This window comes from Nyctibius grandis, chromosome 1 (genome assembly GCF_013368605.1).
Source record: "Nyctibius grandis isolate bNycGra1 chromosome 1, bNycGra1.pri, whole genome shotgun sequence".
NCBI lineage: Eukaryota > Metazoa > Chordata > Aves > Nyctibiiformes > Nyctibiidae > Nyctibius > Nyctibius grandis.
This window is the reverse complement of record NC_090658.1, coordinates 126347603-126373460: the sequence shown is the minus strand read 5'-3', so window position 1 is coordinate 126373460 and position 25858 is coordinate 126347603. Positions and strand designations below refer to the sequence as shown.

The 25858-nt window shown below is 41.6% G+C and overlaps 1 protein-coding gene across 1 annotated transcript; it reads left to right on the top strand.

Annotated features, from left to right (window-relative positions):
• Positions 1-1471: 1471 nt before the first annotated feature.
• OPN5 (opsin 5) lies at positions 1472-23936 on the top strand. The gene is given in 8 exon segments (XM_068410352.1): positions 1472-1614; positions 1616-1782; positions 8800-8919; positions 12668-12838; positions 15565-15732; positions 15735-15898; positions 19289-19533; positions 23873-23936. Coding segments are annotated over 8 exon segments (1242 nt in total).
• The last annotated feature ends 1922 nt before the right edge of the window (positions 23937-25858 follow it).

Here is a 25858-nt window from a genome sequence, read left to right as displayed (position 1 = left end):
CTTTTGTACAAGACAGTCTTTTTAGACTGTGTCCAGGCTACCATACCATGGTACCTAATCCAAACATAAATGGTTACTCTGCCATCTGGAGCAGTGAACAATTTGGAGTACTTGTTCTCCATGGCTGTGGAAGGAGACAAGTGCTCATGAGGTCACCTGAGGTTTGGTTTTGTTTTTTTTTAATTAGTCAGCCTTTGCTTAATTTTTACTTTATTGGGAAGAAAAGCAATGAAGCTGCTGAACTCTAAAGATTTACTGCTACTTGGAGCCATTTGCCTCGGACACCTTTTGGCTTCTTCTGTGTCTGGAGTGGCAGTGTGCTTCCATGGTCTGATTCCCTTAAATGAGGTCTTTTTTATCACAGCTAGAGGGACAGTAGGGAGAGGGTGGTGGGTGCTTTAGGGGTAGGTAGTTGTCACCTGCTATGTTTCTGGCCATACAGGGCTGTTATTGAGAAGACCGTCTGCCTTCAAGATGCAAAAGAGATAGCAAAAAAGTAAAATAATGAAATATTTTTTCTCCTTGCTTAGTCTCCCTACAAGTTTGGACTTCTGAGGGGCAAAATTTAGAGCTTCACAACTTGTCCCAGGTCCAACAGCAAAAAGAATGGAAGCCCTGGGAGTCAAGTGCTAAGTTCTTGCATGCCACTCCTGCCCCACCAAGCACTGGCAAGAAGAACTGGGATGACTGGATGTCCTAAACAGCTCTTGGCTGGGTAGTTTCAAACATTGCAGAAATGTTTTTGTCTTGTGCTGGAGTTCCTCACTTCAGTTGTCCTGAAGGGGTAACCTTCATAGATGTCTGCCAGATTCTAGTTTTCCCACATCACAGCTCCCTTGATTGATCTTAGCACATTGGACCTCAATAACCCATTTCCACACAAAAGGAAATGGAAAGAAAACAAGCTTGCCTAGATAAGTCTACTATTTAATACTCCTGCTGCTTCTTCATAACTGTAATAGCCAATTACAGTTTATAACCATAGCCATGTAAATTTATTTATATTAGAACCTACCACCTACATAACTCTAAGGAGAATTTATGTATGTAACTTTTCACTTCACTGTAAAATTTGCAGAGCTGCTGTCTGTAGACATAGTGCCCCTCAGGATACGAAGAAATCGCTGGGACACTCTTACTGATAATTCCCAGTTTCTTGGGATTACAAGAACAGTGCGTATAGATAAAGACAACAACTTCAGTATGTGTTAAACAGACCGAGCAATGAAGCTATTCAGACACAAGCAATTGCCCTGCTTGGTTTTTTATGTATTCTCAGTCTTGGGTACTCTTACACCCAGCTGCAAACATGAAGCTCCTTAAGATATTCAGGGAATGTGCTTCAGAAGCCCTGGCTTGAATGCCGCAACACACTGGTACCCAGATACTGCTCAGATGGATTACTGTGGTGAGCGCTGTATGAGCAATGACATGCTTGGATAAAGTAAGTCATGAAATAAATCATGGCAGGATGCTTTACACAATTTTGAATTGGATCCTGAAATTCCCTGGGAGGTGGCAGAGCAGAAATGAAGACAGGAGGATCCATCTTGTGTATGAATGAAAATATATGTGCATTTTCTGGTGGCAGACGTGATCTATTGCAAACTCTGTTCTTTTGTTTTTCAGACGCTGAACTGGACATGAGTTGTATGGCGTCAGATCACAACACTTCCTCCCAGGAAGAATATCTCCCACACTACCTCCAGAAGGAAGACCCCTTTGCATCAAAGCTTTCTAGAGAAGCTGACATCGTAGCTGGGTTTTATTTGACAGTAATTGGTAATGATTTTTTAATTCGTCTTTGAAATATGACTATGTCACCACATCCTTGCGGGCACTCACAAAGAGAGCAGAAGTTGCCGTGCATTAGATGTGTAATTACATATTTATTCATACCAGAAAGAAAAATCTAGGAGGGAGAGGAGAGAATGTGTTAGAAACATGGGTGTCAACAGTGTCAATAGTTAGTGTCAACAGGCAATGCTGCTCCAGGTAGCTATAAGTGACTAGCAGTAGACCTTCCAGCAAAAAGTGAAAAATACTCAAATTTTTCCTACTGATAGGTTACTGACTTGCAGTTTAATCATTCCTGAACAGAACTGGCTTTTGCCCTTATGCAATGTGGGTTTTATAGCCTGTTTTCAAAGCCTCTCTCACATGCCTATGCAGCAAAGAGAACATCCTCCGACGTGCTCATTTGAATCTTGCCCAGCTCCTGCTATCAGCTGTCCTGTGTTACATATGACATTGAACAATTTTTCCACCTAACACCTTCCCCTCCCTTTTATTTTGGAATCTTTTACTGTGTGCAAAGTGACTTTGCAAGCAGAATAAATGCAATTATTTATTGGTTAGTGCACACAAGTGATAGCTGGAAGTGATTTCTACATTAAGTATTCATATGCCAAGGAGCTGTCATTCAGCTGGGAAATACTGGTCTCCGTTGCTTCTAGGGATAAACTGGTCCTTCTTGATTATTTGCTGCCTTTGCTTTGTGGCGATGGTCAGGGTAATATCTTTTTGTGACAATACTTGCCTGAACGCTTACATTTCTTTCTGTGGTTTAAGTTCCCTTATGTTTTATGGCTTTAGTTCATGCAGTTTCTCACAGCTCAACAGCTATTTTCTCAGTAAAGCTGAGCCAAGGTCATGTAACTGTGCTACACCAAACCAGGCTCTGGGTGTCAGATGGCTGAACACCAGACTGAATACAGGGTGTGCAGTGTATTCCTTGACATTTATTTTAGTTTTATTTATTCTCTTGTTCTATCAGTTCTCCACAAAATGCAAAGACCTTTCAGTCCTACCTTCATGTTTCTCATTATTTTACATCCCTCCTTCCTACTCCCCTTACTGCCTTTCCCCCGACTGCTCTAAGTAATCTAATCTTTTCCGCAGTGGAGGTCACACAAAGGCTTGAATAATGCTTATTTCCCATTTGTCTTCTGCTTATGTCTTTATCGAAAAAAAGGAATTCAGAGCAGCAGAGAAGGCAGGTAAAGCTACCTCTCTGTGCTGTTCTAGGTATTCATGCACTGTTGTGTATGTATCCTCTCTTTTCACACATTTATTTCTTTCTGCTGCTATGCAGACAGATGTCTTCACTGAACTGTCCAAAACAACCTTCCCCCCTTGTGTCTTTTTTCACTCGGTTAAGTAAATTTAGCTTTATTCCCAGGAAATATGTCTGAGTAGCTGAAACGAATCCTTCCAATGTACACTATGTTGCCTTGTTATATTGGCTGTATTCAGTGTAGATTTATCCAGTTCCAAAGAAATACCCCTGCCAGGTGTGAAACATCTTGAAAAACATAGATATAATCAAATTAAGGCAAGGAACAGAAATAATACATTTCCAGTGAAAAATCAAAAGCTAACCACAAAAGCACAGAATTACACAAGCAGTGTGAGACCTGAAATTATAGTTTAAAAAGGGCTGATAATCATTTTGATATTGGACTTATCTGTAAGATTCCCACCTTCCTGGTATTGGGGACTGGACATCAAACTGCCTGTGGTAGACTCATTGAAGCCAGTGGCCCAAGCCAGGAAAGTTCAAGCCATAGCTCTGCTGTATACATGCATAGCTCTAGATATCATATCCTGCATTTTGCTCTGGGTTTAACTTATTTTTTCATGTGGGTTTTTTTTTTGCATTGCATTTTACTCAGTTAGTTACTTTACTCTTATGGTCATTACACACTCCAGTAGCAGCTTTCATTAGAGCCAAGTATGCTTTTCACATACACATGTAAATGCTGTATTTGCATCTTACTTGGTCTTGCATTGATAGCATAATATACCACTGGTATCCTGCACAGATATTTTCAATTCCTTTCAGCAATCATTGCAATGATTTTAAGCAGTCAGTGCTTAGCTGCCTGTCAGTCGTGCCCTCAGCCATTTCAGCAATGGCAACTGGTTTCTTATTTTCTAGACCAGCACAGCACTGTTTTAGACACTATGTATAATACAGTAATGGATATTAATTTGCCAGAGGCCAAGAGAAGCACAGAAACCCCCCCTTTTATAGGGATTTGTGTGAAGAAGGAGAGTGTTACGCTTTTTACCAGTAAAGCAGAATTACACCTCAGAGCTCAGCCGCCAAGAGAGGGAATTAAACAAAACTGGTTGAAGGAACAATGTCAGGTTGTCTTCTGTGCTTGTGAAGAGATGGGGTAAAGTAGTCTTTAAACACATTTTTCTTCCAAAAAAAAAAAAAAAAGGCTTTGCTTGGGCTAATGCTTGTCATGTGGGTTGTACCTTAGAAGATCAGTTTAGCTTAGCACCTTGGAGATGCCACCATTCGATCCTGTTGATGTGCAGGTCTGTATTTTATTACTCATTCATGTTTAGGTGGATAGCAAGATTTTCGTGATATGTTGGACCTGCAAAAACATGAGAAGTTAGAAGGAAATTAATCTTTGTTGTTCCCAGGTAAATATCTTGAGTCGCTTTTTTTACTTTCTGCAAACAAAAATAATCTTAAATTTCCTTTTCCACTAAGCTGATTTCTGACAGTTCAAAGCATCCACAATTCTGTTGGGATATGAAACACCACCATGCAGAGATTTTTGGTGGTAGATAGTGGATCTTGAGGTAGTGGAGAAGGAAGTCTAGCTCTGTGAAACTATTCACTGACATCAAATTCCACACAAAGTTTTGCTGAGGCTGTAAATTTGCTTTGATTGGCAGCTTTGTAGTTAATCACAGCTCCCAAGTATCCAAAATAGTAAGCAAAAACTATGTGCTTAAATAGCTCTTGGGCATAGTTGTGTCTTGTGGTAACTCTGCAGTATTGCAGATTTACTTTGTAAACTGTGTAATCTCATTTTGATTCTGCTGTCGGTTACATGGAATATGAGGAATCCTCACAGTTCCCACTGCTGTTCTAGGGGCAAGAGGAAACAGCCTCAAGTTGCTCCAGGGGAGGTTTAGATTGGATAGCAGGAAAAATTTCTTCACCAAAAGGGTTATCAAGCAGTGGAACAGGCTGCCCAGGGAAGTGGTGGAGTCACCATCCCTGGAAGTATTTAAAAGATGAGTAGATGTGGTGCTTAGGGACATGGTTTAGTGGTGGCCTTGGCAGTGCTGGGTTAATGGTTGGACTTTGATGATCTTAAAGGTCTTTCCCAACCAAAATGATTTTATGCTTCTATGATTCTATCTGCAGAAGATGAAAAAACAGCTGGGGTGTTCAGCTCCCATACCCAGCGAGGGTGTATTTTTTTTATTGTGATTTGTGGTTCAAACCGAACCTGTCCATTGTCACCTTCTGCCACTGAACTGTGTCCCCTATTCCTTTGCAGATCCCTTCCAAGGAATGGTGACCCTTCTTGAGGATGTCCTGTGTGGACATCCTGACAGCAGAGAGAGGGACTAACTGCAGAAAAGTCAGAAGCCAGGAGGTGGGGATTGCTGTTGGGCATCTTTTTGTGTTTGAGGCATGTAAGGTGCAAGTGAGTTTAAAATTTATTTCAAAAAGGGGACAGAAGCGGCACAGTGAGACGAACAAGACTGGGAATCCTGTCAGGAAGCTCAAGGACCAAGAGCTTTTAAGGGTCAGCTGGTTGTACAGAACTGAAGTACTACTGCGGTTTGAAAATAAAAAAAATACTTAAAATTTTTTTTTTTCCCAAGAAAATCAGGTGGTCTTGACCAATCTGTGACAAATTCCACTGTGAATGTGTGATCTTCTGTCCTAACTAGTTCATTTCCACGTGTACTTTTTAATTGTCTGGGAAGAAAAACCAAAAATGGTAACACGTGGTTATAAGAATTCCAATTCTTTTTACTGTTTGTTGTCACTTCCCCCGCTAGCTTTTTCATCACTGGCTTGATTGATTTACCGTACAGCCGGGTAGGGTGACTGACTACTGAGCTGAGACCTGCTGGCTCTCAGCTCCTTTGACAGCCTGTGGCAAGTAACTATTGATTTACAAACGCTTCCTCAGTGTGTTATGAAACAGCTTAATTGCAACAAAATCCTGAACTATTTTCTTTTTTTTTTTTTCTTTGATGGTTTAGCACTGCTGTCGGATAGGAGGAAGGGACTCTTGTTTGTTCAGATTTCTTCTTTATACACTTTCACCTTTCGCTGCAGGTTGGCTCTTTCGCTGTAGGTGGCTCTTTTTTAGTTATTGCATCCTTGGCTCTTTGTGTGTATATATATAATGGTGTTACAGTGTCATGGACAGTTGTGCCCTGAACTGTTTGCTCGTGGAAAAGAGCCCTTATTTTACACCTGAAGAGTCTTTTTTCTCCTTTTCCCAGCCCTGGGCTCTGCCCAGGCACACAGCCTGCCAGTGCCAACCAGAGCTGGGACCCTGCACCAGAGAGGACTTCGGCTAGATCTTAGGAAAATCTTTTTAATAGTGGGAAAAACAAAGCATTAGGTGGCTCATCTAGGGCGATTATAAAGATTCTGTCACCAAGGAGTTAAAAAAGAATTCAGATAAGCAACTGTCAGACACAGGTATAGGCAAACAGCAACTTAAATTATCACTGGACACCTTCCAGTTGTAGGATCAGGAGATCAGTGGACTGGGGCTCCAAATATTGCTATTAATAATGAGCAGTTGCTTCAGAGGTTGTCTGATGAAAACATCTCTCTGGACAACCAGTCAGTTGAAAAACGTTTAGGAAAATGTCAGGTGGTTTTGAAAGGTATTTCAAAGTACATGCTGGCACACTAGATATCCTAAATATCACTAGAGAGAAAATGGCATTAAGAGAGAAAAGGATTAAGATGTATGAAAAATGCTCAGCAACATTGAGATTCATTCACTTAGCTGCAAGGAATAAAATAATTCATATGAATACCCATATCTACTTATAATTCAGATTAAATTTTCAGAGCCATAAGAATAGGATGTTCTTTAAATTTCATTCACCATATATAAATCAAATTTGTTGAGAAAACCTAAGATTAAATGATAAGGCAGCTTCTGTCTTGTTTATTTTTTAAAATAATATAGAAAGAAATACTGTCAGTATGAGAATAAGTGTTTCCAATTAGACGAGTGTTGCATTGATTACTGAAAAATTCAAAATCAAAGTATTTTTCTCCTAAGTTTGGTAAACTTTCAGTTCCACAGTTACTCATATTTCTTGAGGAATAGTCTGGTATTAGCCTCTGGGAACCATTTTTCTCTCTGCCTCATGGATGTCCCCAGGCTGGGTTTCTCGGATCTGGGAGGACGTGGCACCCTTGCAAGGGGATCATTCCATTGATGGGCCAGAGGAAATATCCATTAAATGCCTGAGGTCTGGCTTCCCAGAAGACTCTGATGAAAATTATGTGGTTCAAAGGTACAATACTTGGAGAGGGTGGCATGGCTGAGCAGGTGAGGGGCTGCTGGGGTCTTTTTGAAACATGGAATACGGCTGAGTTTGCACCGCCAGAGCTGTGTGTAGGAGGGCACCACAAAGAGTGACTTTTCTGCCTCATCGAAAGAGGAAAGTTGGGTTATTTATGACTTTTTTTTTATAGTCGTGTGGGGGGTTGGCCCTGGCCAACAGTCAAGCACCCAGGGCAGCTGCTTGCTTACTGCCCCGGCAGTGGGGTGGAGGGGAGATAAGAAGAGCAAAAGCAGTGGGGATAAAGACAGGGTGGAGATAAAGACAGGGAGATCAATCACCAAAACAAACTGATTGTGGGGCAAAACAGACTCATTGTGGGGAATTTAACTTAACTGAAAACACTTATTACTGATTGGGAATTGGGAAACAATTTAACAAACATTAAATACTTAAGGAAAACAAGTTTGCCCCACCTTTCCCAGGCTGAACTTCACTCTCAACATCTCTTCTTCCCCCTCATTACAGCCACAGGTCCCTTTGGTGAGGCAATGGCAGTTCAAGAGGTTGAGGTGTCTGCCACCCTTTGCTCCTCACTCTTTTCTTCTGCATCTCTCTCCTTCTTACTTGTCTCCTCTGCTCCACATGGGGCCTACGTGGGACATGGTTCCTTCGAGGTGTTCACCTTTAGGGATGCCTCTTGCTTCCTCAAATAAATGTGTGCTTTCCTGTGTTTCCACTGCAAAACACTCTGGGCTCAAACTCTTTCACGAGTTAGTGAAGAAACTGTTTTCTTTAAGGGCACTGGAAACCCTGCAGTTTTTGATACCAGTGTGATTAGCTCCACGGATGATTAACCACTTGCGGGGGGGGGGGTCCTTGGTTGGTGATAAGGCAGAAAAAGATCCCAGTCAATAAGAACAAGATCCCTCCTCATGCACTGAATTCCATCTGGAAGTTAAAATCAGACATATTTTATCATTTTTCTTTCTTACTATGATGGAAATAATTTTTTATTGTAAAATTTAAGGTGTGATGTTAATATAAATAACTTACATTATTTTAGAAATGTATCCCTCAACCTCTGATTATAGCACTTAATAAAATTAAGGTTGGTCAGAGACTGGGGTCCTCATGATTACAGACAGCTGAATTTCATTCTTGCGGTTGTATAAATGTTTGTGAGACAAACGGGGCTGATCAGAACAGAGGATTTATGGTATTTCTGTTATGTGCCTTCAGTCGATATTTGTGCACTCTCAGGTGGTGAAGGCAATGCCCTGCTGCAGAGAGGAAAACAGCATTTCTTATGGGAGGGAGCTGTCTGCAGTAGACATCTCTATGAGCTGCATGATGAGAATGAGATTATCACATTTCAGAGCAAAATGTCTGTCCTTGGGACCACAGCTTCAGGCTGAAAATTGCAGAGAATTTCACAAGGGATATTGCTGTTTTGGGGGAGAATTCTAATTTGATTGTTTTTCTTTATTTTTATAGGGATTCTTTCAACTCTGGGAAATGGGTATGTTATTTTTATGTCCTCAAAGCGAAAAAAGAAGTTGAGACCTGCTGAGATAATGACTGTTAATTTAGCAGTGTGTGACCTGGGCATTTCAGGTAATTTCATGTCTTATTTTCACTCATTTTTACTATCCCACTATTCTTTGTGGCAGCAGCAAGAGACAGTCTTCTGCAAGTCATAAGGAGTCCAAAATACTTTTTGATCTATTATTTGCATATAAATAAGAGAGAAGGATAGAAACAACATTCTTGAACAACTTGATGGAAAGAAATGAAAAGTACAGAGGAAAAGATAGGGTTGGATTTATCAATCAGACAAAACTCCCGTTCACCCCAGCACTGGGCAGGCCTTCAAAGCAAGCTCCCTGTGCATTCTGGCACAATAACCACAAAATAGCTCAGTATTACGGTTGAAGAAAATTATATTTTATTGCTCTAGGGTGCAACAGGAGGGATCCAGGTATGCCAAAAATACGTATTTAGCCAAATATGACTGGGGAGGGACATGAGGGGAAATAATTGGAAAATGCCAGTGGCCACCAGCCTATCAAAGCTAATACTTTACTCTCTAGTGACAGTCCTCTTTTGTCTCTGGGTCAGGAAAATAAGCATTTGTGTCAATCTATAGAGTAAGAGCAACATCAGGCAACTGGAGGGATTTTTATTTCAACCTCATGGCCTGTATGCCCTGGCATGAGAGGAAGGAGCTTTTGAAAGGTTTACACAAAGTTGCAGAGTCAAAAGCCTTTGGAGATCATTCCTTTGGCTCTTGAAATGAGTCTTATTCAACTGCTTATGGCTACATGCAAATGAAGAGGGAGGACCAGATGTTCTTTAGAAAAGGATATTTTGGATGGCAGACAATCCAATGGGTATAAAGGCCTGATGTGATCCAGCTGACCATGGGATCTCCCCAGTGCAATATAAATGATGGTATGTTCCCATGCTCCCAGAGCCATCTGTGCCCTATGTGTTGCATACACCAGAACCCCTGCCCCTAGCTCCAGTGCACCCTTGTCTCTGCCAAATGCTTTTGTCTTTATCCAAATGCCTAAAATAGCACTGAACAACATAAAATGATGGCTCCCAGCCTCCCAAAACTGGAGCTCATTGTGCTCTCACTGCACGTGGCCAAGTTGCTGCTCACCCCCTCAACTTCCAGTAATTTTGATGCTTCTTGGTGATCAGTAAACATAGTTTTCTGAAGAAGATACTTATGAATTCAGCAGAAGAGAGGTGTTAGTATAAATATCTCTGCTCTGCTACCACACAAAGAAATCCCAATGAATTCTTTGATGTATCTGCCATGGAGACACTATTTCCATCTTGCAGCACTTAGAAGTGAAGAAAAAAAAAAGGCCAGTTTTTGCCTCAACTGTGATGCTCCCACCTCCTTTGTGTCCTAAGAGTCTGGCTTATTTTATAAGGCTCATATCTGACTCCAGTGAGAGTCACTCCAATGAAACAGAGTGTTTCCAGAGAATTCCATAGCTATGTATTCGGAACATAAACAGACATCTCCTAACCATATAAGCTATATGTCCCAACCATACAAACTACAGCTTTTTTGGAAGTCCTCTTAGCATGCGGGCTGCTAGTTTCTCTGTTAAGGTCTGTCACTAACCTACCGCTTGTTCACCTTCTCTTCCATGGTGATCTCAGTCTATCTGTGTGTTTAAATTTTGTGATTAAAAGTAATTGGCACAGCTATGCGTGCTTTTTCTCCCTTCTCTTTCTTTTTTTTTTGTTAATGGAAGATGTTTACTTGAGAAACACGATGTGTTCTGTCTGCTGGACGATTGAAGATGGGACTTATTCAAAAATCTTCACATTTCACGCACTTGTCGTGGCACCTTGTTCTAGAAACAGGTTCTGCCATAGCCCTGCTTCCCGCAGATTTCCACAGGGTGGCACCAGCCACTTGTTCAAAACTGTATCAGGCTCATTTGCACTGACAACCATGCTCCGAGTCCTACTCCGCTGAAGAGAAATTTGATTTTATGCAAATAAATGTGTTGGCCTTTAGAGCTGGCAATGATTTACATGAGTAAAGTTGCTGACTCTTAGCCTGTATCCTAGACCTTGCCATGTTTCATGTTTTTCTTGAAACCTTAATCACTGGGGTCAGCTTTTGCTTGAAAAATTTAAGTATTTTTATTCTGCTTGGAAAAAAACACATAATATATATTACCTGAGTACAACCTTCAGGCATAGGCAGAATTTTGCTTGCAGGTTTAGGCTAAAGGAAAAGAATCCTAAAATATCTTGTTTAATAATAAGTCTCGTTTTTAAGGTTTTCAATCGTGATGCTTTTGGCATAGAAGATGGAGCAAAGGCCATTTTCTGCAAGAATTTGTTTTGGTAGAAATGTTTTATTTTTCTATTAAGAATGAAAACAGAATGTTTAGTTTCTCATCAGTTTGATCTGAAATGGAATATTTTTGGAAACAATCCAAAGTATTTTTCTACAGATCACTTCAACAATATAGACTTTTGTCTTGACTTCTGCTTAGTTAGGTTACCTTGTGGGAATTACAGTTTGCAAGATCATTTTTGTCCTTCTTTATAAACCAATTCAATGAGCTGCCATGACATTACAGACAGTGTGGTTCAGCCAGGGAAACCAGCCCAGCGCAGCTGAGATGCTTTCAGCTCTTTGAGGTGATCTTGCAGCTCCTGTGCAGGAAGGTATACACAGTCACAGGAAAGTGGAGTTAAATATTTAATGTTGTTTGAATGTTGTAGTTGAACTGGTCAGACCTTGGGGCGTTTCAGGTCAGTCTGGTAAGCAGAGATAAGAGATTCGGAAACATGCTGATATTCCTAGATTGTAAACTTTCGAGTTTTCTGTTCCATTAAAGTTGATTTTTTTGCTTGTCCAGTTTGAGAGAAAAGAAAAATCAGGAAATGGAGATTTCGAACTAGAAAATTACAATTTTCAAACTTTCTCATTTTCATGATACTTACAAAGAATATGAATAATGTCAACCTGTTTTAAGGTGAGAATGGAACAACATATGACTTGACTTCACTTCTTTCATAATGCACCACCCACTTTTAGAAATGGAGAAATGAGTTAAGGTGCCACTAGGACAGAGTGTCCAAAATAGTTAGGTATTTCCCTTCTGTTTGAAGATACTTAAAACTTTTTAGGATCTGTGGCCAGGTGACTTGCTGAGAGTCAACAAGGAAAGCGTGATATGGACAGGAGCTGAAACCAATTCTGCAGCTCAAGTCCATGCTGCAACCATAGCACCACCTTCATTTCTAACCTAACATTTTGCTACAGTATGCATCCTACTGTTGGGCCTTGGTAGGTTTGCAGAAGCTCTTTTTGAAGGCAAATTTCTTTATCCTGTGTTTGAAGACACTCAACTGATTATAGGGATGTAGCCTACCTAGATCTGTGCCTGTTTCAAGCCCATACTCACCCAACACCCATACTGTTTACATACTGGAATGTGTTTGCATGTGGACTTAACATATACTCTGAAGTTTTCATAATGGGAAGATCTTGCGCATGCTCATACCAGAGCGTGGGTTACTTCTGGTTCATGTGGTCTGCAGTTAAGCACCTGTTTCCAGCCATTCTGCAGGTTTGGCTCATCCTACCACAGCATAGATGCTATGGGATCTAGCTACAACTGTCTTAAGCTTAGTCCTGTGGATGGAGGGCACGCAAGTCATGACATCTGTTGTGCCTGAAGCCCTCTCTCCATGCTGCAGAGCATTTTTGCTGGTCTTATCTTTGGGCAATGGGGAGGGTTTGCTTGTCTGGAGAAGAGTGGTTATATCAGTGATGGATTTTATCAGTCAACTGACATTCTTTTTTTTCCTTTTGAAGTTGTAGGAAAACCCTTTAGTATCATTTCCTTCTTTTCTCACCGCTGGGTGTTTGGATGGATGGGCTGTCGCTGGTACGGATGGGCTGGTTTCTTCTTTGGCTGTGGGAGCCTTATTACCATGACAGCTGTCAGCCTGGATAGATACCTAAAAATCTGTCACTTGTCTTACGGTAAGAGAGAAAAGCTATATTAAATGACTATAGAAAAACTATATTAAGTGATACAATTTTCTGGACTGAAATCATACTTAAACTCTTCAAAACGCTTTTGTTAAATATAGAGGGGAATACACAGATAAGAGGAACATATTTGTATGACCCAAGTATTCCCAGCTAAATTTGTACTGCTGGATGGAACACCTCCACTGTTTTCTCTCTGCTGCCTGATTAAGCCATGAGTTTCAGCAATCACTCATAGATAAACCACTTTGTGTCTATCAAGACCTATTAACATTAACAAATTCAGGTATTGTACATCTTGCAATGTCTTATTGCCCAACACAAAAAAGTATTCCTTATTAGATGCCTAAATTCCTTTAAGATATGTGGCAAGCTATTTAAAACATCTAAAAGATCTGGATGTGTGATAGGTCATAATAAATGTGATATCGTCTCTCTAATATGGAGATGGAACCTGAGAGGATGGAATGAATTTAGCAATGAAAGGTGTTATCACCATATCCATCAATATCTTATCTCTTTTGAATATGAAGTATTATATGCTTAATTCTTTCCAGTTAAAAGATGCTGTCACAGTTTAGAAAAGACATTTTTCTTGCATTGGAAGAGACTAACTCCCCAGCAAAATACTGGCAATACTCAGGGTGACTTTACGTATAGAAAACACCTTGCCCATGTGACTTGAGGGACATACAACTAATATCATTATAATGACATATAATATCAACCATATAATGTTAAGTTATAAGAAATGTTTGCAGCTAGGAAGTGTAAGTAAACTTGTCTGTCCAATAGCTGAGTGTGCTGTCAATTAAAAGTTGTGGTACTGCACTAAGACCTGCTATTGTAGATCCTGGCATGTTCATACTTCTTCCTGAAATGTGAGTGCAGGGAAGGTCTCCTTAGCTGAGTTTTAAAAACACCATTCACATTAAGAAGGATTTCAATTCTCTCTATAAAAGTCTTATCAAAATAATTCAGTCACAACTCAAACCATAGACAATTTTTCAGACTTGGTGAACTGAAGTGAACATTTCAAGACCGGCTACATTCATGCCGTGAGTATATAGTATGACATCTTAGTTCAAGAGACCAGAATCCCTTCAAAACCTATTTTCTCAAGGGCTATCTGATCATGGTTGTCCATAGAAAATGACGGAGAGCAATAAACATATCTAGCATGTTGAGTCTAGGTGGTTAACTTAGCCATTTTCTGTATAAGGACTTTTGGTCTGGTTTATGTTCCTGAAACCTAGGATTTACCACCTGACCGTTCCTACATCATTCTTCCATGTGAAGGCACCTGGTTCCAGTAGGGTCTTCAACATGGAGAGCTACTCCTTGACCTACTTCTCCTCTAGGAATAGGAATAGGGAAGACCCTTGTCACAGGAAGGAGCAACCTGGAAGCTGTTTGAACAATTTCTGAAAGCAAGTCCCGTGGTAAAGAGTTGCTGTGGTTTTGACAATAGCTGTGAAAATAATGCCAATATTTTACTCTTCATGCTATTGTTGCTCTAGTTTTTCCACACCCGAACACAACAAACCACCTTCATGTCTCTCAGCCATTGTGCTTGAATTCATCATTTGACATTCAGTGTTCATTTTCCTTCCAGTGATCTGGAAAGGTAAATCAGCTGGGGAAGGGGCACTGGTTGCATCTGAATTAGAGTTGTTTGGTCTTGCCTTTTTTTTTTTTTTAAATCATGCTAAAGTCCTGAAGAAAGCTCCTCAGTGCCAGTGGATGGGGAGTAAAAACAGATTAGAGCTTCTAAGATGGAAGGAGCTGTTATAATACTGTAGTCTGAGTTTCTGCATAAATCATAATGTTTTAACCTGTTAGTCCTGTCCGAATCCAACATGTTGACATAGGTGATGATGGGAAGCTTGTAAACTGAAGCTTTTTTCTAGCTGAAATAGGGTTGCATGCAAGATGAGCAGAGAGGCAGTACTCCACTCCACCACTCCAGGCATGCTATTAGCATTTAATAAAACAAATGGACAAGGACACATGAAAACTCCAATTACAAATACTTCTGACCATACACACATAAAGATTTACTGTACTGGGAAAAGGATGACAAAGGTAAAAATAAATCTTGGATATGTTATTTCCTCTGTAAAGCCTTGTCTTTCAGTCACTTGGGTTAATGATTTATGTTGAGAAGTGCCCTGAGATCAAACTTTAGCCAGTTAATATGTGACAGGAGGAATAGGAAATAACATAAGTTGCATCATACAGTTGCAGCTAGTGAGCCTTCATACCGAACAATGAAAGACTGAATTAAACACTTAGCCCTTCATGTGGGTTGAACCTCCATCTAATCTGATCACACACTATGAATATATCTCTATAGACCACAAAGCAATTTTCAAAATTACTAGCCAAGATTTCCATGATCATTGCTGAGCTAGCTGTTTGGGATTGCTTTTGTACAAGACTCTTCTAGGTTGTAAATCATCACAGCCTAAAGTAGAGATCTGAAATAACGTCAGGTGGAGCCTCGCTATGAGTGTGTATATCCTTTCATGAGGTACGATGAGAGCTGGGGTGGCTAGCTCAGGTGTCACTATAGATAGCTGGAAGGAAGCGAAATAAACCCTACAGCAGCTGTTGTCAAACAGCCAAGCAAATTCTTACTGCATGTGTAGAACAGCATATTCAACTGTGCCAAATACATATGGACTTGAGGTTGTGACTCTTGATTTGTCTTCCAGGTACCTGGCTTAAGAGACATCACGCATTTATCTGTCTGGCAATAATCTGGGCCTATGCTACGTTCTGGGCTACGGTGCCTTTGCTGGTGTGGGGCAGCTATGCCCCCGAGCCGTTTGGGACCTCCTGCACTCTGGACTGGTGGCTGGCGCAGGCTTCAGTGGCTGGACAGGCTTTATTCTGAGTATTCTTTTCTTTTGCCTCCTGTTCCCAACTGCTGTGATTGTGTTTTCCTATGTCAAAATAATTTTAAAAGTCAAATCATCCACCAAAGAGGTTGCTCACTATGATACCAGGATTCAGAACAGCCACATACTGGAAATGAAGCTGACCAAGGTAGGTAGGAAGATTTAACTCAGTTTGCTTCAGAGTCACAGCTCTTTGAATCTTATTTCTTGTTTTTGACCATGACCTATCAAATCAGTTTGCTTTGCTGGGTCATAAAAGCAGGCTTGGAGAACTTCAACCATGTACTCTCCTATGCTGAGCGATAGTACGATGCTCTGAAGGTGGTTCTTCTAGCTTTCTCCTCTGTTACTGTCAAGATGGGAAAAGACAGGAGTTGAAGCATAATTTTGTGATTAGGGCACTCGAGTCCCTGAGCTGGTGATTCACTCTGACACCTTCGCAGCCTTCCTGTGTGACCTTACACCAGTCATATCATCTCCCGGTTGTCCTGTTCCCCATCATAAAGCTCCCTTTGCTTTCAGAAACAGTTGTAAAGAATTAGTTAAGGCGTTCGAGGTGCACAGGAATTATAACAGAAAAACCAGGATAAAAAGCAGATTATTGTAGCAGGGAAATAAAGCTTTCAGACATCTTACGTTCCTCTGTTAATGAAGATATAAACCAAAGTCACTCCTTTGATGTTTCAATTGTTCTTGTGCAAATAATTTATCATTTAGGTTCAGCCATAAGCTGCTGATACAAATGCACTCAACTGATAAAATTAATTTTCCATCTGAGACCTATTTTCGCTTTCTGAATGAACCTATTTTCTGTTTGGCAATGGTGACAGCCATGATCCTTGCTGGTACCGGTTATTGTGCCAGGAAATCTCTCAAAATAAAAACTTACACTGAACAAAACCCGATTCCTTAGTTGTAGAAGATTCACCAGACTCTGTAAGCCATGCCAAGAGGGAGACAAGCAGCATCTTCTGCTTGGTTGATCAAATTTTATTACATTTTTGGGGAGTTGAACTGAAAGGTATATAATATACAGCAATAAGTGACATTATGTCTAAACATTCTGGAGAATCTCTATTACTCACCTGTATGGTCAGTGTTGCCAATACAGCTGGTAAAACTGTACTTGCCTTTAAAAAGGGGTGCTTCAGTAGGGTACTGTTTTGTGGTTACTCAGCACCTTTCCTTTGAAGAACAATGGAAAGTTTGAAAGTTTAATTTGAAGTTGCACATTTATTTTTGCCATATTGGAGGGATCATATAAAACTTCAATGTGATCTGAGTCACATTGAGTAATTGTCCCTTCTGTGTTGGATCTACAGTGGAGAAGATAATGTTGGGATATATATAAATGCGGAAAATGAGTCGCCATCATAACCCATTTATCTCCACAGCACAATTTATAACAAACAGACCGTATTTGAGATCCTTGGCTCACGTGCACTGTTTCTTCAGTGACAGACAACAAAAAAAACCCATAAAAGAATGAAGTTTCCCTGAAAATAATATTACCATCAAGATGTGGAACCAAAGGCTCCACAAAAGCTGATGCAATATCCAAACCCCTTGTGCTTCCTGATGATTTTTTTGGTGTAATTCTGCTAATTGCCTTATTCCAAATGAGTGCACATGTACCACTATCAATCTGGATGCAGTAATAGTCTGTCAATGGCAGCAGTATAACAGCATATGTTCTTCAGGAACATTATTACATGATGTCATTTGAAGCTGTATCAGGCTGTGACTGAGTGCAGACAGGCTGGTTCAGGTAAACTATATAAATCACAAATTTTGGCCCCAAGAAGTTTTTCTTTAATATTTATACTAAACATTCCTATGGCTACATTTCCTCCTGTTATAAGGAAGTCCTTTTCTCATTTACCAGGAATGTAACCTAAATGTTTGGTAGAAATTTGCCTTTTAAAGCATCTACAGATTCTAATGGAGTACAAAATCCATGCTAGGGGTTTGTGGTGGGTTGACCCTGGCTGGACACCAGGTGCCCACCAAAGCTGCTCTGTCACTTCCCTCCTCAGCTGGACAGGGGAAAGAAAGTATAACAAAAGGCTTGTTGGTCGAGATAAGGACAGGGAGATAAGGACACTGAGCAATTACCATCATGGGCAAAAACAGACTCAACTTCGGAAATTAGCTTAATTTTATTACCAATAAAAATTGGAGTAGGATAATGAGAAATAAAAACTAGATCATAAAAAAACCTTCCCCGCATCCCTTCCTTCTTCCCAGGCTTAACTTCACTCCCAATATTCTCTACCTCCTTCCCCCTGAGCAGCTCAGGTGGATGGGAATGGGGGTTGTTAGTTCATCACACATTGTCTGTGCTGCTCCTTCCTCCTCAGGGAGAGGACTCCTCACACGCTTGCCCTGCTCCAACGTGGGGTCCCTCCCATGGGAGACAGTCCTGCATGAACTTATCCAACATGGGTCCATCCCATGGGCTGCAGCTCTTCAAGAACTGTTCCAGCGTGGGTCCCTTCCACAGGGTGCAGTCCTTCAGGAACAGGCTGCTCCATCATGGGTACCCCACAGGGTCACAAGTCCTGCCAGCAAAGCTGCTCCAGCATGGGCTCCTCTCTCCATGGGTCCACAAGTCCTGCCAGGAGCCTGCTCCAGTGTGGGCTTCCCACAGGGTCACAGCCTCCTTCAGACCCATCCACCTGCTCCTGTGTGGGGTCTTCCACAGGCTGCAGGTGGTATCTGTTCCACCGTTACCCACCATGGGCTGCAGGGAGACAGCCTGACTCTCCTAAACAAACTCACCTACAGAGACACTCAGGGTCCCCTGCTCCCACACACCATCAGGATCTAATTCAGTCCTGGAAACGTCTTCAAAGACTTTGATTTTATGAAATTTGGACTCTGATTTCAAAGGATACAGAATCTGGAAGTATTTTTGTTTTTTTTTTTTCCCAGTGTATGCTTGTTTCACTCTGGAATGGAAAAGAGACTGGGTTTCTTTTTGACAATCTGAGGAATAATTGGTTGGAAGAGACTATAGAAGTAAGAGGCTCCTCAAATAAGCAAGAAAAAGGAAAAAACACAAAGAGAAACCCTGTACAAAATGTTTCCAATTTAACCTGTGTTCATTTCAAAGATCTCGCAAAGATTTTAAAAAACTTTCACAGCTCTGTGTTATATATTATCGTAAAAAAAAGATAGTCTGTATGTTTTGAAAGAACTCTCCTCCTTAAACAATTTAAATTTAATGTCAAAGTATTATTATTTTCTGAGATGTCATTTGGTTTCCTCGTATTTAGCCAGACCTTCTAACATTTTTAAAGGTCTATGAGAACAGACTCATTAACTGCTGTTGGGTGAAAGAAAAAACAGGCTCTAGATAAAGAGAAGCGCGTGACAGCTTTTGTTCATATTGTAAATTTATCTGAAGCGGGTTATCATTTTTCTTTTTCATTCTGTGGCATGTTCCCTTGCATTCTACCTAGCTCCATGCCATGCTGTCAGCATCTAACTCTGCTAGATTAACCTCCTTCTCTCTTTTCTCTCTTCCTCTCACAAGGTGGCAATGTTGATCTGTGCAGGGTTCCTCATCGCCTGGATCCCGTATGCTGTGGTCTCTGTGTGGTCAGCCTTTGGACAGCCGGATTCAGTTCCCATTCAGTTTTCAGTGATACCAACTTTGCTTGCAAAGTCAGCAGCCATGTATAACCCAATTATTTACCAGGTCATCGATTGTAAGTTTGCCTGTTGCCGGTCAGGTGGATTGAAGACACTGCAGAAGAAGAGCACTTTGAAGAAATCAAGGTAATTTCTTCTTTGAGAAGTAGGACATCTTTAAGTACACAATGTTCCAAAAAAAGTACCAAAATAAGATCTACCAAGACTCACAGCTCTTTGAATCTCATTTCTTGTTTTTGACCATGACCTATTCTGGGTCCTTCTTGACATGGAAATTTGTAAAGTGACTCTAGGTGTAAAAAGAGAAGCAAGGAGATGGTTCTTACTTTTAGATCCAGCTGCAACTCCATTTATATAGTTGGAAAAAAGTCCCATTGGTTTTAGTGGTTTTTGGATCAGTCCTCTTCTCCTGTTCCTTTTCTTTCATGTCATTATTTGGGTCCCCTCCAAAGGGGTTGATGACCTCCATTACCAGTGAAGTAAATGGGAAAGAATTGTGTTAATTGCTTATATAATTAACCTGTTAATACTATGCCCTTCAGTCACAGCATTAGCAGGGAGAGACAATAGTTCCTTAATCACCCTGTAGGTAGCACTCACAAAAAAAAAGACAAGACCAAAACCAAACAAATCAAAGGGTAATAAGGTCTCATAAAAAGGCCTCTTTTCTATTTACAGCTTTCTTGCCAAACCTGTGCTGACCACCACTTGAGTTCCGGGAAACACTAATTATGCAGTTGGAGGAAAAATGCTTCTAGTTCTGTCTTCATAGAATAGAATCATAGAATGGTTTGGGTTGGAAGGGACCTTAAAGAGCATCTAGTTCCAACCCCCTTGCCACAGGCAGGGACACCTTTTCTCTAGACCAGGTTGCTCAAAGCCTCATCCAACCTGGCCTTAAACACGGCCAGGGAGGGGGCATCCACAGCTTCTCTGGGCAACCTGTTCCAGTGTCTCACCACCCTCACAGTAAGAATTTCTTTCCTAATATCTAATCTAAATCTCCCCTCTTTCAGTTTAAAACCATTCCCCCTCATCCTGTCGCTACTTGTCCTTGTAAAAAGCCCCTCTCCATCTTTCCTGTAGGCCCCCTTCAGATACTGGAAGGCTGCTATGAGGTCTCCCCAGAGCCTTCTCTTCTCCAGGCTGAAAAGCCCCAACTCTCTCAGCCTGTCTTCATAGGAGAGGTGCTCCAGCCCTCTGAGCATCTTCGTGGCCCTCCTCTGGACTCGCTCCAACAGCTCCATGTCCTTCTTATGTTGGGGGCCCCAGAGCTGAACGCAGTACTCCAGGTGGGGTCTCACGAGAGTGGAGTAAAGGGGCAGAATCACCTCCCTCAACCCGCTGGCCACGCTGCTTTTGATGCAGCCCAGGATACGGTTGGCTGTCTGGGCTGCAAGCACGCACTGACGGCTCATGTTGAGCTTCTCATCACCATCAACCATCAAGTCCTTCTCCTCTGGGCTGGTCTCAATCCATTCTCCGCCCAGCCCGTATTTGTGCTTGGGATTGCCCTGACCCACATGCAGGACCTTGCACTTGGCCTTGTTGAACTTCATGCGGTTTGCACAGGCCCAGCTCTCAAGACTGTCGAGGTCCCTCTGGATGGCATCCCTTCCCTCCAGCATGTCGACCACACCGCACAGCTTGGTGTTGTCAGCAAACTTGTTGAGGGCGCACTCAATCCCATTGTCCATGTCGTCAACAAAGATGTTAAACAGGACCGATCCCAATACCGACCCCTGAGGAACGCCACTCATCACTGGTGTCCACTTGGACATCGAGCCGTTGACCATAACTCTTTGGGTGCGACCATGCAGCCAATTCCTTATCCACCAAGTGGTCCATCCATCAAGTCCTTGTCTCTCCAATTTAGAGACAAGAATGTTGTGCGGGACAGTGTCAAATGCTTTGCACAAGTCCAGGTAGATGATATCAGTTGCTCTTCCCCTATCCACCAGTGCTGTAACCCCCATCGTAGAAGACCACCAAATTTGTCAGACATGATTTGCCCTTGGTGAAGCCATGTTGGCTGTCACCGATCACCTCCTTGATTTCCGTGTGCCTCAGTATAGTTTCCAGGAGGATCTGCTCCATGATCTTGCTAGGCACAGAGGTGAGACTGACTGGCCTGTAGTTCCCTGGGTTTCCTTTTTCCCCTTCTTGAAGATGGGGCTTATGTTTCCTCTTTCCCAGTCAGTGGGAACTTCACCAGACTGCCACGACTTCTCAAAAATGATGGATAGCGGCTTAGCAACTTCATCCGCCAGTTCCCTCAGGACCTGTGGATGCCCCTCATCAGGTCCCATGGACTTGTGCACCTTCAGGTTCCTTAGATGGTCTCGAACCTGATCTTCTCCTACAGTGGGTGGTTCGTCATCCTTCCAGTCCCTGCCTCTGCCTTCTGCAACTTGGGTGGTGAGGCTAGAGCTCTTGCCGGTGAAGAATGAGGCAAAAAAGTCGTTGAGTACCTCAGCTTTCTCCATATCTTGTGTAACCGGTCCCCATTTCCTTCTGAAGAGGGCCCACATTTTCCCTAGTCTTCCTTTTATCACTGACACTACCTATAGAAGCATTTCTTGTTGTCCTTGACATCCCTGGCCAGATTTAATTCATCAGGGCTTTAGCTTTCCTAACCTGGTCCCTGGCTTCTTGGACAATTTCCCTGTATTCCTCCCAGGCTACCTGCCCTTGCTTCCACCCTCTGTAGGCTTTCTTCTTGTGCCTGAGTTTATCCAGAAGCTCCTTGTTCATCCATGCAGGCCTCCTGGCGTTTTTGCTTGCCTTCCTCTTTGCCAGGATGCATTGCTCCTGAGCCTGGAGGAGGTGGTCCTTGATACTAACCAGCTTTCTTGGGCCCCTCTTCCCTCTAGGCTTTATCCCAAGGGACTCTCCCAAGCAGGTCCCTGAAGAGGTCAAAGGTCTGCTCTCCTGAAATCCAGGGTGGTGAGCTGGCTGCGCGCCTCCTTTGCTTCCCTATCGATCTTGAACTCCACCATTTCATGGTTGCTGCAGCCAAGGCTACCCTTGAGCTTCACATCCCCCACCAGCCTCTCCTTGTTGGTGAGAACAAGGTCCAGCATGGCACCTCTCCTCGTCGGCTCCTCTATCACTTGGAGAAGGAAGTTGTCATCCTGCGTTCCAGGAACCTCCTGGATTGCTTGTGCCCAGCTGTGTTGTCCTTCCAACAGATGTCAGGGTGGTTGAAGTCCCCCATGAGGACCAGGGTGTGTGAACGTGAGGCAACATCTATCTGTCTGCGGAGGGGCCTCGTCCAGCTTGGCCATCCTGATGCAGGTGGCCTGTTAGCAGACGCCCACTACAATGTTTCCCATCCCTGCCTGCCCTTTAATCCTGAACCATAAGCTTTCCGTCAGCTCCTCCTACATCCCCAGACAGAGCTCCATGCACTCAAACTGATCATTGACATAGAGCACAACACGCCCTCCTCATATCCCCTGCCTATCCTTCCTAAAAAGCCTGTATCCCTCCATTCCAATGCTCCAGTCGTCAGAGTCATCCAACCATGTCTCTGTGATGCCAATAAGGGTCATAGCCTTGCAGTTATGCGCACAGTCGCTAGTCCTCATTTGTTCCCCATGCTCCATGCATTTACATAGAGGCATTTCAGTTGGGCCCAGGACAAAGCTGCCTTGCGGCCTGAAATTCCTTTCCATGGCTCTTCTGGCGCTCTCCTGCCAGCCTGCCATCCTTCTCCAGTCTCTGGGCACCTATTACTGCCTTGGCATCGGACTGGCTGAATTGGGATGGACTGAGGATCCCTCCCCTGGCAAATCTAGTTTAAAGCCTCTTATGCCAGACAAGTATCTTCCTTCTGTGATTGAACAACAGTGAGACAATGATGGATGTTAATCTGACGGTGTAGACTGATAAAAAGTCCAGAAATGCCCTACCATGTATACGTGACTGTGAACCCATCCAATTCCAGTAATTTTCTCCAAAAGCTTATGTGCCTTAGTCTGTACTTGTTAGAGGCATGAAGGCCTGTTTCATCATTCTTATTAGTCCCTTACCAATTCCAGCATCTTTTGATGTATTGTTCAGAGAGAGAGTCAATATCTTGCGCTTCCACAGATTCCCTTAACGGATTATTTTGTAATGTTACACTTAGATTTATCCCATCTACAGAACATTCAGAGTTTATATATGCTGTAAGTGTTTGAGGTGCTGAATTTATAGTTTATGAAAAACCCATCTGCAGTTTTAGGCAAATGGGAGGCAAAACCAAAGTGGCCTTCAGTGAATCTTTGGAGGCTGGATTTGTGTTTAACCTCCATGTTATCACTCCGAAGGAGAAAGGAGGTTTCACTTAGTCCCTCACGCGGAATGCAAGTTGGCCTGTGCAGTGAATAAAATGATCTGGAAAAATCACTTCCCAGAATGAGGAACTTAATTGTTGGTTTGGTATGAACACAATGATTGTTGTGCTTTCTCTTTCCCATAGGATGTATACCATATCTGCACACAGAGACTCGACGGCGATGAATGAAACCCAACTGGAAGTATGAAGGCTCATTTCACATACAGCAAATGAAAACCTGATGACTAACAATCATACTGTCTCAAGTTCCTCTTTCTGTAAATAAATTAAAACACGATGACAGTTTTATTTTACTCCCTAGTCTCATGTACAATGTAGTTCTTTCCATCCTGACTAAAATAGTGCAATTAGAGCTGTGCAAATATTTTAAATACACAGAGGAAGAAGAAACAAAGAAGATTCATATGTATAAATTTTTTTATTCACTTCAGAGCCTTTAAAATACTTTTTTTATTTTAGCACTAACAGAAGTGATAGTTTGGGCGATATTTTCCTTCACGGAAAAGGAAGTATTCACAAAGGCCAGTTTTAGTTTGCTAAAGCTAATCTCCCTAGATTCCTACTGCAGTCACTGGAGGACTGGACCATGAGAGAAAGGATTCCTTAGAGGACAAATCAGAGTTGGAGCTTCACTTATCAGGACTCTGAATCACCCTTTGGAGAAACATTAGCCCACTGATTATCCCTTGTGAATATCTCTCCAGCTCATGTGGCTACAAGCTGTCTTAAACCCACTTTGACTTCAGTCCTTCAATATTCAGAAATATTTTTTAGTCAAAGCCAGACCAGAAGTGCCACACACATACACTGCAGGTGGTCAGTATTTGTGAATGAGAGGGGAAAAGTCTCTTGCTCAAATGCTAGTTTCATTTAAACAATTTGGAATCATGAATGACTTTGTAATAAAAAAGCAGAACCTAAATTAAGTCAGCCCCATACAAGCCAAATTGAGCAAACCAGTTATTTGCAGATCTTTTTACCATTCTCTGTCCAAAATTACAATGAAACCTGATGGCAATAAGCAGAGAGGTTTGACTTCTTGAATGATAACTGACTTTTTTCACCTTGTACTGTACTTTTCACAGTTCTTTGGGATCACTGTTTAATATAAAATGACAAATTCTTCCTCAATCTTAAGCATGAAAACAGATTGAAAACTGGTGAATTCATGAGAAAGGTTACAGCATAGATAACAGAGAAGTCTTTCTCAAGTGCAGTTTTTAAACACTAAACCCTGGAAGGATGAGGATTAGGAACGGTTTAGGATAACGACAATCCTACTAAAACAAAGCTTATATATTCCTGATACACTCAATAGAAAAACAATGTACCTTGAAAAGACCTACAGAGTAAGGCAGCCAAAATAGTTACATTGGAACTGAGCCATAATTATTCCCATTTTCTTATTTTTCTTTTCTGGATTTACCTTAAGGTAGAGGCATCATTACAAACAAAAATTAGCAGTCCAGTATAAGCAAATTTTTAATGCTTAAAATATTGATTTTTATGTTTGTATGTGATTTCTTTGGGAAGAATATGATACTATAAAAAAGAAGTTAATTGCGAATCAAAGAGTCTCCCACACAGATTTGTGTTGACTGTTCATTAAAAAAGAGGAAGTTACAAGAGTTAAAGTTTTCTTCTGAATTGTTTGTTTAAGGAAAGAAAGCATTTATGAAAGAGTTTCAATTGTTTTCCTGTTTAACATTTAATGATGCTTTTTATCATACTGTTATTTTACAATTGTGTTTAATGTGTATTCCCCACTGTCCTGAATTGAACTTCTTTTGTAGCTGATCTGTAGTGATGTTAATCCTTTATACAATAATATCAAAAAGGTTTAAAGTAATCTCATGTTTATTGGTATGTCCCATTGGCAGTACTCCCATTCTGCAGTGCAAACAGTTGCTATTTTCTCAAGTGATATTCAGACAATGTAGCAGAAATTGAACTTTGTTGAATTTCCTAAGCTGAGTAAAAGAAATTATTGTTTCCTTCTCTGCAGTATTTTAGCAAAAGAAGTTTGAATAAACACTAGGAGAACTCACAGAGGTACAAGGATTTGCCAGTTACCCATACAGTGTTTTGTGCTAATTTTTGCCGAGAAGT